The 16,106-nt window shown below is 36.1% G+C and overlaps 1 protein-coding gene across 8 annotated transcripts in view; it reads right to left on the bottom strand.

The window, feature by feature from the left end:
• LOC149791432 (protein TANC2-like) overlaps nt 1-16,106 on the bottom strand; it is a 375,205-nt gene that overhangs the window by 44,517 nt on the left and 314,582 nt on the right. For all 8 annotated transcript variants that reach the window (XM_089969962.1, XM_089969958.1, XM_089969960.1 and 5 more), the window contains 3 exons: nt 15,623-15,823; nt 11,154-11,303; nt 674-925 (listed from right to left, as the gene is read on the bottom strand). In XM_089969962.1, coding sequence (XP_089826088.1) covers nt 674-925; nt 11,154-11,303; nt 15,623-15,823 — 603 coding nt within the window. The remainder of the gene's footprint in view (nt 1-673; nt 926-11,153; nt 11,304-15,622; nt 15,824-16,106) is intronic.

Below are 16,106 nucleotides of genomic sequence, written 5' to 3'. Positions count from 1 at the left end.
TAATGTGCTTGTTTTGCAGTGAAGTGTACCCAGATTCAATCCAGTTTAAACACATGGAAGGGAATAGGGTTGCCATTCAAGGTCAGTGATTTTGTTAAAATTTTATCGCATGATTTTTATTTTTAAACAGTTTTTCCAATATAATTCAGATTGTGGAAATTTCATAAACAATTCATAAATCCAGAAAAGCCCATGTTGCTGGCATCATTGATTTTGATATGGCAAATGAATATGCTTTGGCCTGATGGCCTCAATGTGTCCCTACGACATATCAAACTTGTTATTTCTGCAGAACTGGAACAAAATCTATGTAGCAATGTTCATTTCCTATAGTCCCTAACACCACCTTAATCCCAAGTGCTCATCATTACGGATCACTGTCATCTCACCTCTGTCTGCATGGGTTCAAGTCTTGGATTTGGCCAATGTGGGTATGTGATAAAGCTTGCCAGTAGCTTCTCGTGGGTCAGTGGATCTTTCCAGGGTTTTCCTGGGTTCTTCCTGCATCATTTATACTGGCCGTCATGTATAACCTATCTTGTGCTGAAAAATGGTGTTAAACCCTACAATAGCAACAACAATCCCAAATCTGAGCTGATAAATGTACATGGTATTCACTGTTAGAATGTGTAATAGAAAATATAAAATAAAATTAAAATTTTAGAACACCTACCCTGACCAACATTACCCTCAAGTTCATCCTGATCCAACTCAGCCAGTTCATCTAATTCATCACTAGGGGCCAGAGGAGCACTGGCCCCACTACTGAAGTATGAGGACCCCAGGCCTGAGTCACTGCTGTAATAATGCTGGGTTGCAAGGCTTGACTGGAAACTTTTTGGGGGTGGAGGTACAGGAGGTGGAACTGATGATACAGCATTTCTTGGTTTAGCTGGAACTATTGGAGGCTGCTGCATTCTTGATCCTGTAGAAAATACAATGATACAAAATGAGGATGTTGGTTTGCTATATCAATTCCTGAAATTGAGTTTCTGACTCTCACAAGAGATGTACACCAAAGCAGAAACTCACTTTATCGAATTCCCAAGTAAATCTTTAATGTGATTCCAAGATATGTACACAAAACAAGTCTCACTAATGACTTTAATGTGACTCCAAGATATGTATTCCAAACAAGTCTCACTCAAGTCTCTCGCATGTGATTCCATGAGATGTGACTCATATAATTCCACTCGATCAGACATGCATGTGACTCCAAGAGATGTATTCTTAGCTAGAGTCTCACTTAGACTCAGGTGATTCCAAGAGATGTATTCTTAGCTAGAGTCTCTCTTAGACTCATATGACTCCAAAAAGTGAACACAAAGCTAGTTTCAATCACTCTCATGTGACTCCAAGAGATGTACTCTTAGCTAGTCTCACTTAGACTCAGGTGACTCCAAGAAATGTATTCTTAGCTTAGAGTCTCTCTTAGACTCATGTGACTCCAAGAGATGTACTCTTAGCTAGTCTCACTTAGACTCAGGTGACTCCAAGAGATGTATTCTTAGCTTAGAGTCTCTCTTAGACTCATGTGACTCCAAGAGATGAACATACAGATCTTCTCAATCAAACTCTCGTGTCACTGCACTCATGTACACCAAGCTAATCACTCATTGAGATTCTTTTAACTCCAAGAGATGCATACCAAGCTTGAGTCTCATTCCATCTGACTCTTGCATCTCCAAGTAACAACAAGACTGTAAAATACTATAGCTATTTCCTTGAAGCAAAAATACAAACTACACACTAGGTATATACAATCTACAGTAATTATCTCACAGTATTATAGCCACTGAATAAATGTTATGTCAATCATGTCTCTTGGCCCACACGAATGCCATGTCAATCAGGTCTCCTGACACACACAAATATCTGTCACAAAAATAATCCCCAAATAAACACTGCAGAATTACATGTCATGCTATTTCAACGCCACTGATAATTAGGTCCAATGTTAGACATTTTTCTTGTGGGGAATATAACTTAAATTAAATTTTACCTCCAACAATATGATGATCAATGGATCATTCTAATAGTGTAACTTTACGGATAGTGATCACCTTGGCTTTGTGTTGCTGGCTGCATGTTCACCAAGGTCTACTTAATGTGTAGCACTCCACTGAATACATGTGTAGGGACTCCATCACAACAGGTGTGCAATTTATGCTCATACTGACAGTAGTATTGTTTTAAACATTCCAGTGACCAACCTTTGCTGTCATCATATTTTTGTTCTATATTTTTGGTATTTACAGAAATAAATCCACAAAAATAAATACCTATAAATATGCAACCTTTGATAGATGGAAATCCACAAATTTATGTACCCATGAAAAGATCACAAATCCAACTTGTTAGCACATAGATATTAGTAGTAACTGAATGGAGACTGATTGTAAAGTTAAAGATTAAATACACCATATAAACTTGCTCATAAGTTGATTCAAACCACAAACTACAAAGATCATGCTCTGCCATAGCATAATGCACCTGCAGATCAGGGTCTATGCTATTTATTTGACAGTTTGCTTGTAACAAACTGCAAAAACCCAGATCTGTTGGTGCATTATGTAACAACAGATCTGGCCCTGTGCAGTTTGCAGTTGGACTGTCTTATAAGCAAGTACATACGGTATTATATTCTTGTAATGGGACAACCATGACTCGTACATCAGTTATTTAAGTTGTCCAAGTTCTGTGTCAAGGTATTGAGGGACCTTTTACAGTTTGTACATGGGTGGCTGTGTGCAATTGTTTTGATGTACCAACAGCATGTACTGAAAATTCCTCCAGCCCAAGGTCCAGACCCTTATTTTTGACCCTTCACTGCAGTCATGTCCACTTTGAATCCATTCATCCATAGTCTAATGTATGTAACATAAAAGTGTGCTGAGAACATGGCACTTACCTGTATCTTTAACCCCCCTTTACTCCTGACTCGGGCCAAAACTTCAAACCATTGTACTAAGATTGGTTTATCAAATATGACAACATGGGTTGACCCTGATGTGATGGCAGATCAGGGTCTATGTTCTTTGAAGTTGGATCCAACTTATATGGGAGAATATAAGGAAGAATGTCAAATATTGATTAGTTAGGAAACAGAGGATTGTGAAAACGCCAAGTTTGCATGTTACATTTTTGGTTTTTTTTTACTGACATATTTATTTTCACTAGAATGATACCAGGTAAACTGTGTGTGCTTAATTTGGTTTGTGCTGAAATCCACATTGTATAGTATGTAAATATGATCATATTGTACAGTATGTAAAAATGATCCACATTGTCCAGTGTGTAAATATGATCCACACTGTCCAGTATGTAAATATGATCCACACTGTACAATAAGTAAATATGATCCACATTGTCCAGTATGTAAATATGATCCACACTGTCCAGTATGTAAATATGATCCAGATTGTACAATATATAAATATGATCCACACTGTCCAGTATGTAAATATGATCCACACTGTCCAGTATGTAAATATGATCCAGATTATACAATATGAAAATATGATCCAAACTGTCCAGTATGTAAATATGATCCACTGTCCAGTGTGTAAATATGATCCACACTGTCCAATATGTAAATGATCTACACTGTACAATAAGTAAATATGATCCACACTGCCCAGTATGTAAATATGATCCACATTGTCCAGTATGTAAATATGATCCACACTGTCCAGTATGTAAATATGATCTACATTGTACAGAATGTAAATATAATCAATGAAATCTGACTAAAAAAATGTTCAAAAGATACCCATCAATATCCTTTCAATCTAATTGTTGTTTTGTGGTCTAAGATATGAATGAGAAAAAGAAGAAAAAACAAAATTATTATTGTCTCTATGGTCCACAAGATACCATACATACCTGCTTAAAGGTCCAACTGCAAACAATATAGACCATGATGTGTCATTGCATCATGTGCTTGTAAATCAGGGTCCATGTTGTTTATTAACAATTACACAGAAAAACTGCACATACCCAGATCTCTCAGTGCATGATGCAGTGGCAAATTTTGGTCTGTATATTTAACAGTTGGACTCTCATAAGCAACTAAATATGATGTACAAACATAATACAGTGAATTGCCATTTTTTTTATGTAGTACCAATTTTCATGGGTTTCGAATGTTAAAGCTATTTAAAACAAAATGAATTTAAACGGCTCAGCAAGCAAAAGCCAGTGTGTGGAGACATTAAATAGCACACCATTCTCCATCCAAGAAATATCCTCCAAATTTTAAATGCTGTTGAAAAGGTCATTTTTTGCATAACCGTGAAAATTGTTGTCCATGAAAATCAACAGAAAGGCCTTTCTAAAAGGCAACAAATACTTCTCTCAAGGTATGAAATTATTATAAAATCAATATTCTCAATGAATACAATAATGCAAATAAATATGCACTGAATCATTGTTAACTGTAATGACTTGATCTGCACTAAACATACAACCTACCTTCCACTGCATCCATTATTACTAATGTCCTGTGAACAGGTAAAGTGCAGATTATTTGTGATCTCACTATGTTTACTTTTCATTGATAAACACTACCACTTCATTCCATTACTATACTCCTGTTTACATCACAGCTAACCCCTTTTTCATGCCATTGATTAAATGGGGGTCTAATGGGGTGGGCCATTCAAAGAAATTATATGTAGTCCATTGCATCACAAAGCAAGTACATTGATCGCTAATTAGGTTATATTTTATTAATACTGATTATGCCATTCTTTTGGTCCTGGTACATCTCTTCATATTTTTCACTGCTCCTTTTCCTTAAACGGGACTTAGTGGACAAAAGTAATATATTATACAAATAATACAGCAATTCCACCACTCACTTTTATAATTTGAACCTTCCTAACAAGGATGCATCAATATATTGTGGATACATCAGTATACAGTGTGAGGATACATCAATATACTGAGGATACAGTGGTTTGAAAACCAAATCTGAGGCAAACTAATGGTGTCATATGACATGTACAATGACACTACCCGGTACTTTGTCATACGATATGTACATTTCATGACACTGTCTTATGTCATATGATATGTACAATTCATGATGGTATAATCCATGTCATTTCATATGTAGAATTCATGACTGTTTTATGTCACATGATATATACACTTCACGATGGTGTAATGTGTCATGTGATATGTACAATTTTCATGAGTGTTTTATGTGTCATGTGATAAGTACAATTTATGCGGGTGAATCCGTTAATTAACAATATCATCCGATGTTTCTGGTTTCCATGTCAACTGTTAACTTGATAATACATCAAATTTTATTTGATCAGAAACTTTGATACATTCATGTATTACAGCATGTGGCCATGAATATCCATTGTATCCCATGTATCCATGCTTCTTCTGGGCATTATTTACCAAATTTATATCAGTTGTGACCTCATTGGAAGACAAATCGTATGTATTTTCCTGCTTTCACAATCTTTGATCTTTCCAAATAAATTTCTGTAAGGCACAATCTGTGTACACAACATAACATTACACTCATCTACATACCATGGTTACCATTGGCAACAATGAATAAGCAATATGACTGGACAACAATGTACTCAACAACCAATGATCATTTAGTGTTGCACCTTGGTTGAGCTTTCAGTGGGTCATTTTACGAACCTCTGTACTACAATAATGATCAAGATACAGAGATTTGTTAAGTTTAGGTGGACAATGGCAGTTTTCTCAAGGTGCAACGCTAAGCAATAATGTTAGAGCAAAGCATCATGGTCTACAAGCCACTTTACAGTTTAGTCTTCTGGACTAAAGTGGGGGTGTAATATTTAAACATGTAAGCAAGTACGCACCTATCAATGATGCTTTAACAACCCCTTTTCCTATGAATTATATACTTCCACAATTCGTATTATGAGGAATAATTAGTATGCTTTTTTGGTTAATCATTTTCATAAACTATACATGATTTTCACATGTATTCTGGCCTTGTCATGAAAAAGCACACAAGAATTGCATATAGCGAACTTTACAAAACATCAGGTTGATTTGCCGATGACACTGTTGACCCAATTTCTTTCAACATTATTTAACTTTGAATGACAAAGAAAAAAGTTATTTTAATGGATGAAGTTTGATGATCAACACTGCATATAAATTACAAAATTAGCCATTCCATGACAATTTGTAAAAAATTTCCAAAACCCTTGTTAAGAGACAGAAAGGTTCAAGATTTCAAGTCACTTCACAGTTTCTTATTCCCTGTAGATCCCAGGAAGTACATTTGTTTGTATTACTGACTGTATTCCCTGTAGATCCCAGGAAGTACATTTGTTTGTATTACTGACTGTATTATCAATTTTATCATCCTGTACAAAGATGCAGCATTATGAAATAATGTCGCAAAGATCCTAGAGATGTTGTACTGAAAATATCAGATATATTCCAATCTGATTAAAATCATATTTCCACTGTCCTATGTGAAGATCTGACAACAACCACTTAAATGTCATGTTCTGGTGACCTGTTATTATCATAATTGCTAATTTTATCAGCCTGTCAGATGAAGTCTTCTATCTTAATGTTTGGGAGACTCTAGTATGACCAAAGAACATCAATGTGTGCTGAATGATTTGATTTACATTCGAATTTCTGAAAGCTGCATTTCCATTGGCTAATTCAAAGGTCACTAGAACATGACCCATAAGTGGTTACTGTTGTTTCTTACGAAGGACAGTCGAGATTTGATTTTAAATATATTCAACAAATACGTTTCTTATGAAATGAATCATGTCATAATAAAAGGTAAAGGACAAACATGAAATAAAAATGCAACTTGAGTGATGCATGGAGTACCCTGTATATTAGCTATGTGCCATTAAACATCACACCAGCTGAGTTGTAACCCATTTACACGTTTAGAAACTGTGGTGAATAGTGGAGCCTAAGCTAGAGGCAAACAGATTAGAAGCAAGCAGCTGGTTGATCATGATCACAAACTTGCATGTCCCACAATCCTCACTGAGATGCATACCCTTTGATTTACGTACATACATGTGCGCAGCCATCTTACGCACACTTCAGGTTTTGCACAAAAATTACATACTGTAATACGGTAATGCTGAAACCATCTGTAAATTATTGTCATCATCATAATCATCATCATCATCAATAAAGAACTAAAGTCTAAGCTATGCATTTGTTAAACTGACATTTATAGGATAATATGATACTGACATTGTCTATACTGATATTGACAAATTACTTCAGGTCACATGATACAGGGTCCATGAAATTGACAATAGTAGTACTTTATAATTTTTGACATGGTATGTACAATCTACACCATGAGATGACAAAAATGTACTAAGACAAGGCCCATGATCCAGAAAACAAAATTTATTACATAATTTATCCTGGGCAGATTTATGAGGCTATCAAGAGTGACTGAAATTGACAAGAAAGACTAATAATGATGGCAGAAATACATGAAATTAACAACAGGTGTGTACGATTACCTTTCAAACAGGAAGAGAAAGCAAACTTGTAAAAATAAGGAACATTTATTGTGATAGAAAGCACCATGAATGATCACTTTAACTTCAAGTGGTTGGTTGAGAAAGAAGTATAAATTTAACAGGGATGAAACATGATGTTGACAAAATGGCACAAAGATATTTACAACTGTAAACATGATACACTTGCAAAATTAAATTAACATGTTTGATGTTGTTGATGTGTTAGATTTCAAAATAATTAGGCATTACCATCCCATTCCCAACACCCTATGCCCATTATCATAACCTGAAGTCCATCCCAACACCCTATGCCCATTCCTGGGTCATAACCTGAAGTCCATCACATCTAGGTCTTTCTGTAAAGATGCAAATACCTGGCTTAAGAAACCATCCCTGCTGCCAAAGAATGTGGTCTCTCTAGAGAGGTGGTCTCCCAAAACAGGTCAGAACACAACAATGAAACCTGCCTAAAAGTCGCCTCTATTAAGCAATCACAGCATTAAGAGGCCACTTGTTCAATATCACTGACATCAAATTATTGTATTTTGGTTGTGGCCATTAGAACAGGTTTGGCTGTATCTGTTCTTGTAGGGTTTAATGCCATTTTTCAGCACACGATAGGCTATACATGGCGGCCAGTATTAATGGTGGAGGAAGAACCCGGGAAAGCCCCGGAAAGAACCACTGACTCACAAGAAGCTACTGGCAAGCCTTCTCACATACCCACATTGTCTGAATCCGAGACTCGAACCCACGCAGACAGAGGTGAGATGGCAGTGATCCGTAACGGAGAGCGCTTTAGACCACTCGGCCACTTGGGGCCCCCTGGCCGTATCTGAGAAACCCAAGCATCAAGAATCTTGAGGTCTCCCATAACAGTGACATTTTAAGACAGGCCTTAACTCTGTCTGTCTGTCTGTCTTTAAGTTTGGTAAAAAAAATCATTGGAAATGTGATTGTAACTGAAACTTGTGTACACCTGAACAATGATCGCCTCCCAGTGACTCCAGGGGAGGGGACTATGCCTAATACCTTCTTGTGCATGAGAAGGTAACTCATGTTTTGTGAATGCTGTAATAGTCAGATAGAGTGAGAGATAGACAAAGCAATGTGATGTTGTTGTTGTAGGGTTTAACACCATTTTTTAGCACAAGATAGGCTATACATGGCAGCCAGCATAACTGGTGGAGGAACAACCTTAGAAAACCCCACGTTAGCCAAGCATGAGACTTGAACCCATGCAGACACAGGTGAGATGGCAGTGATCAGGAACGGTGAGCGCTTTAGACCACTTGGCCACTCAGGGCCCCCAAACCAAAATTATAACAAGACACACTATCCCCAGCATATGTACAAATATTTTAAAATGACTTCATTGTACCAATCAGCAAAATTTAGTTAATAATAACTAAAGATTTAATTTCTAGGTCAATATGTATTTTAAAAAACATTAGGGTGGGGTGGGGTGGGGTGTACTGCAAGTAAATTATGTACTTAACTTCATGGAATAGAGAAGTGGTCCAACTGTCTGCACAGAAGGATCATTACCTGGGGTCCATAAATTCCTGGTTTGTATTAACCATGAAATTCATGCAGGAGTGATAATCCATATAAACATTTATAAATTTACTATAAAAGTTAATACAGAAAACACCCATATGAACAGTGTAAAAAGCATCAAGAATTGCAAAAAAGAAATAGTATTGTAAAGCAACAACCCATCTGAGTGAATGAATGTATGAAAAAAGAAACGAGAAAGATCAATGAAAAAAATCTATAAAAAAAACTACCTGTACAATTAAATACTGTTCTACAATTCCCCATTTGCTTCATTGTTTCATGGATGAGAAAATAAACAATATATAATTTAACCAATTTAAAATCCACTTTTCCCTGATTGTCCTCCTTTTACACCACCATCCATCTGTGATGGATGTAAATTCCCTTTTCCTAAATTGTTCTCTTTTCCACCCCCATTCTATTGTGTTTTATTGCATGACTCATTTGCCCCAAGGGTCCAAGGATGGAGGTGTCAATCAAACACTAAGGCACAATTCATCATCAGTTTTTACAAAACATTTTTCACTATCTCTAAAGAAAAGAAATATTGATTTCTAAAAGGGAAGCTCATTTATTTCACCAGCTGTTAAACTGGGGCCTAATCACTTGTTACCAGGAACATGCTTGGCACAATAAAATCTCGGGCTCCAAAAGGAAATTTTAAAATGGGTTTCAGCATTAATCTTAAGTTTTTAAAAAATTGGCTAAGATTCTTTAGGTCTGATAGTTTGTAAATAAAATATTTCTTTAACAAAAGAAAAGTAATGAAACAAATCTGACTGACTTTTTTATAAAAATATTTTGTTGTGTCTTTATATGCCATTTATAGTGAAAATATGAGTACGATAATTTGCATGAATGGGGTGAATTGGATGGTTTTAAATCACATTCAACACTATTAGCTATATCATGCTAGAAAGTGCTCTTTTTCATGAAAGACTGAGGCATCGAACCCAGGCTTTCCTGGGCAGGTATAGAACTCAGACCCTTTGATTACAAGTCTGATTCTCTACTGAGCTATCAGGGCTCCCTGCATCATCCACATACAGTATTTAAACATCACAATTCCTTACAAATGTACCTCTTACCTTCAATGACAGACACTTAATCTGGTGTCCAACCTTGAATTTTTACTAGATATTGTCTGTATGATACATACAAATCTGGTAATAAATATATACATGTACATACACACACACTAAAAATCTGAACTGGTTAATGATTATTTTATTACAGACAGGACATAGAGACCATATGGAGATGTGATGCGGTTTTAAACTGATAGCCATTTTATACTAATAAAACAGACTGGGTCTATATTTTCACACAAGAAGCACACACAAAACATTAGGTTAATTATTTTTATGAAACTAAAAATTATATTTATAGGTAATTTAATTTCATCTACAAAATCCTTATTTGAAGAACATATTTTTTTTCATATTCAATTACTTGATTAAAAATCAATCCTAATACTTTACACCAAGTTAGATCATACTTATTTTAATAGCTATTTATCAGGAAGTTGTTGTTGTTGTTGTTGTGGGGTTTAACGCCATTTTTCAGCACGATAGGCTACACATGGCGGCCAGTATTAATGGTGGAGGAAGAACCTGGAAAACCCCGGAAAGAACCACCGACCCACGAGAAGCTACTGGCAAGTTTTCTCACATGCCTACTTATCAGGAAGTAAATGTCTCATTAGGTAACAATGTAAATTAAATCACTACCATACATTTCCATGTAAGAGTTGCCATAGAGACAGGATCCAACCCTACTTTCCATATCTACTTGCTCATAGGTCAGGTCCATCTGCAAAATGCAAAGACCAAGATCTTCTGCTCCATTAATGCACCAGGAAGAGCACTGTACTCATTATCCAAGGGATGTAGGTTTAATACCCACCCAGGCCAGACCAGGTTGGCTGCCTCTATGTATCCATGGGAATGGCACTTTGCCAATATATACTCAAATAAAGTGATGGAAATGCCATTAAAATAATCAAATGTCTATAAACAACTAAAACTTCTGTACAAATACCTAGTTCAGTCAACAAATTAAGAGACATACCTTGACTAGAGTGAGGCCTGACAGGTATCTGTGATGCCAGATCTGTGTAACCATCTGGGCGTGTCTGCAGTTGGCTGGTAAATTGCCAGTTTTGTCTCAATTTCGGATGGGGCAGATTACTGCTGTTGAACTTGCTTGGGGCAGCAAAGTCTAAAAATTAATAAAAATGAAAGTGATCTTGGCCTTCAACTGACTACAAATCAATAACCTTCTTCCTTAACCTAAGTGCAAGCCTTTCCATAAATGTTGGTTGCGGTCTGTCATTTAGAACTATCTGTGTGTGTGATTTGGATTTTTTTGTAAAGTTTAAAAAAATTCAGTCATACATATCGCTACAATGTTTGCAGTATGGCAGTTTATAGTAATGTCAAGCATTGAGGCATCATGCTGCAGATATGTGACATCATGCCCCATCCAGCCACATTATGCCGATACAAGGCAGAACAGTCCTAACACTAACATCTTAAGTTGAGCGCCAAGCAAGGCAGCTGCTAGTACCATTTTTATAAGTCTTGGTATGACTCGACCAGGGTTTGAACCTGTCACCTCCTGCATTTGAGGCAGATGCTCTAACCACCATTTAGAATGATTACTAAATGTTTATGGCATGCACCAAGTTTTAACAAGATAGACCAGGATCTGCCATCAAATACAGTTATGGCAGGCAAGGGTCGACACAGTTACTTCTATTTCTAATGTGCTTGTCCTAACAAACATATACCTACAAGTTTGTTAACCCCCACCCTTGTACATACATGTCAACCCAACAACCACATGTGCATCAAAATATTAAAATCTGTCCATCTGGAGATGCACACATAATCATATCTTGTGGTTTGTAGTCTCTATCTTGAACAGTGCAGAAGGAGTTACATGACTATCACACATTTACCACCTGCACATTTAATTACAAATGCAATGATATATAAATAGCATTACCCTGCCTTTACCACCTGAATATGACATTACAAATGCAATGATATATAAATAGCATTACCCTGCCTTTACCACCTGAATATGACATTACAAATGCAATGACATAAATATCATTACCTTGCCTTTACCACCTGAATATGACATTACAAATGCAATGACATAAATAGCATTACCCTGCCTTTACCACCTGAATATGACATTACAAATGCAATGACATAAATAGCATTACCCTGACTTTACCACCTGAATATGACATTACATATGCAATGACATAAATAGCATTACTCTGCCTTTACCACCTGCACATTTAACTACAAATGCAATGATATATAAATAGCATTACCTTGCCCTTACCACCTGAATATGACATTACAAATGCAATGACATAAACAGCATTACCCTGCCTTTACCACCTGTATGTCATTACAAATGCAATGATATATAAACAGAATTATCCTGCCTTTACCAACTGTATATTAAAATCATTACAGAGACAAAAGCATTACCCCACCTACACACCCGGGAATTTAAAATAGGCTTCATGCACTCTCTGCATGTCATAAAAGGCAACTAATGGATGCAAAATTTGCATTGGCTCAGCAGTTAGCAAGTTCAACCCAGAACCTAAGAAATTTATGTTTGAATCCTATCATCATATCAGGCAGTCAGCTAATGTGGTGTGTCATTGGCCAATGCACTTAAGTCCCATTTTTTGGCACTAAATAACTAACATTACTATGCTAAATACACCTATCTAAACCAAATCCCTACCTTTTCTTCAGACAACAGATACCAATTAGCGAAACCCCAAGAATCGAAATCCTCAAAGTTTAACAAGTTTAATAGTGTAAGAGCACTCAATCAAGTCATTATACCATTTTTCAGACATAAACAAATTGCCAGGATGTTTGATTTTTGTGGGGAATTGTTATATTGAACATATCTGTCCAAAGTTCTAAATATTCACCATACTGTATAATGCAACACTGACATAACTGATTTTGTTGTCATCAGCTTCTGTTTTAACACTCCTCCTGTCATTTTTTCTACAAGCAAAAAATTAATTTGTTTTTACAAGATGCTGCTATCTGTGTATCATAAAAGTGCCAGGGAAAGTATATCCGATTGTATTTTCACCATAGAAATAGAAGCTACTCTCAAAACCAGGAATGTAGCAATGAACTGGGCTATGCTATCAACAATTTGTTCCACATGACCTTAAACAGAAGTACTTCTGCTGGAAATCCAAAATGTTTGGAGAAAATATGCAAGGGCTGTAACTCTACAAGAAATCCAACACATTCAAGGTCTCATAAAGGTGCTTAAGTCTGGCTGAAATACAATAATCCTTATTAAAGCTATGCTCAGTTTGAGACCACACACCAGATTTGGCTCAAATCAAACAAAGTTTGGTCATTTTATTTAGTGGAAATAAAATCAAAACGATGAGTAATCTAGGGACCATAACTCATGTACATATTATTAATCCCATAAAAGGAACAAACACATGTAAAGCACTTCAGGTATCTATTGCCTTTTAGTAACCAAAGGGCAACCTACTGGAAAATTCTAGTGGACATATAAAAAGTTAGGTCACCAAGCCCTAATATATTGGTTGCTTTAGTCTCTATGAGCAGAAATTGATTTGGTAGGGAATTAATGGTAAAGGGAGGTAAAATAAGAAGGTTTTAGTTGAGAAGTTGAGTAATCATATATATATATATATATATATATATATATATATATATATATATATATATATATATATATATATATATATAAAAAATAGTATGCCTACATCTGTCTTACAGAACTCTCAACAGTTGTCATCTTCTTTAACTTCAACCCTGCTCATGAATTTCACATTTGGAATTGTCTAACCCATCTCTCTACATACTGCATTTGGAATTGTCTAACCCATCTCTCTACATACTGCATTTGGAATTGTCCAACCCATCTCTCTACATACTGCATTTGGAATTGTCTAACCCATCTCTCTACATACTGCATTTGGAATTGTCTAACCCATCTCTCTACATACTGCATTTGGAATTGTCTAACCCATCTCTCTACATACTGCATTTGGAATTGTCTAACCCATCTCTCTACATACTGCATTTGGAATTGTCTAACCCATCTCTCTACATACTGCATTTGGAATTGTATAACCCATCTCTCTACATATCGCCTGGATTTAAATTCAATGATAAGAGGTATTAACTTCCATTTTTTCGGATAAAATTTATGTTCATAAAGTCTTAACCATAAATGCATTCATGTCACTAGGTTTAACAGTAATTTTGGTGCCAACTACATTTACAGCGTTTGTCTGCATTTTTCCAGATCTGTGCCATCATTTGAGGTTGATGCACAGGTCCTGTATTAGACAGTTTACCTTAAATAATCACATGAAAAGATGGAAACCTAATATGGGAACCAGCTGTCACACAACTGAAAAGTTATTCTGCTGTGAATAAAACAGGAGAATATTTTAATGTAAGACATGGTACATACGCGTAATTAGTGTAAAATACGGTACACAAATGTAATTAGTGTAAAACATGATACATACATGTAATTAGTGTAAAATATGGTACACAAATGTAATTAGTGTAAAACATGATACATACAATTAGTGTAAAATATGGTGCATACATGTAATTAGTGTAAAACATGTAAGGAACAACATAAAGTGTAACAGTTATTTTCCAGTTGCTGTATTGTGATTCTGAAGACCTCCGGAAGGTGACTAGTTGACCATTTGTACATGCAAGCAGTTGACCATTCTGAAATGTCACTTGCCAATGTGACCATTTTAGCCACAACTTGGTCCACAAGAAAATGCACATACCAAATTCCATTAAAATTTATTGAATGGTTCTGAGCTATGTGGGTTACAATCAACATCTCATGTAAAGTTAATGGCTAAGGGCCATAACTCTGTCCAAAAAGGGAGTTGGCAAGTGTAGGGGACAAAGTCAATGCTGAAATGCATCAGAACATAGTGACATTCGGAATATGAAAAAGAATGAAAGATTAACGACTGTTAAGTTCAAATCATTATTTTCTCTCTAATATACTATGTATGAGGTCTAAATGAACACGTGATTTATAACCACACTATTTACTATCGTATCAACAAACTACAAATATGGTCAGCCATAAAACTGGGCATGATTCTAAAGCGACTAAATTTACATTGATAATCAGAGTTCAAATGTTTACTTACTGTTTGCAGCACACAGTGGGCACTCTTCACGGCAACTAAATTTATGTTGATAATACGAGTTCAAATGTTTACTTACTGTTTGCGGCACATAGTGGGCACTCTTCACAGTGACTAAATTTATGTTGATAATACGAGTTCAAATGTTTACTTACTGTTTGCAGCACACAGTGGGCACTCTTCATGGCGACTAAATTTACCTTGATAATACGAGTTCAAATGTTTACTTACTGTTTGCGGCACACAGTGGGCACTCTTCACGGTGACTAAATTTACAATGATAATCAGAGTTCAAATGTTTACTTACTGTTTGCGGCACACAGTGGGCACTCTTCACGACTTGACATGCATGACCAGCAGCTTTCATGTCCACAAGAGTCTATCAACTTTCGTTTCTTTCCTTTGTCGAATGGCATGTGACAGGTGGGACAAACCTCTGTTCCACCCCTCATGCCTCCAGCCCCACTCCCTGGGCCATCCATGCCTAGGTTCTGTATGGCATCGAGATCTGCAACAAATTGAATGAATATGTTGAAACTCTCAAGTTAAAGACATCACGCTTAATTTAAATAGCGTATCCAATGCATATCATATAGACTCACTGATAAGTCGACTACAACTCCATACAACATAGACCCTTTTGTGCTATTACATAATGTGCCAGCATATCAGGGTCTGTTGTTTGTTCTACTAATTACTCCTAATAACCTAAAGACTCTAATCTGCAGGTGCATTATCTACAAACAGACTTGGGTCTGTAGAGTTTGATCCAACTTGTAAGCAAGTATATA

Source organism: Sinohyriopsis cumingii, chromosome 9 (genome assembly GCF_028554795.1).
Source record: "Sinohyriopsis cumingii isolate HCF-2022 chromosome 9, ASM2855479v2, whole genome shotgun sequence".
NCBI lineage: Eukaryota > Metazoa > Mollusca > Bivalvia > Unionida > Unionidae > Sinohyriopsis > Sinohyriopsis cumingii.
This window is presented reverse-complemented; position numbering and strand designations above follow the sequence as displayed.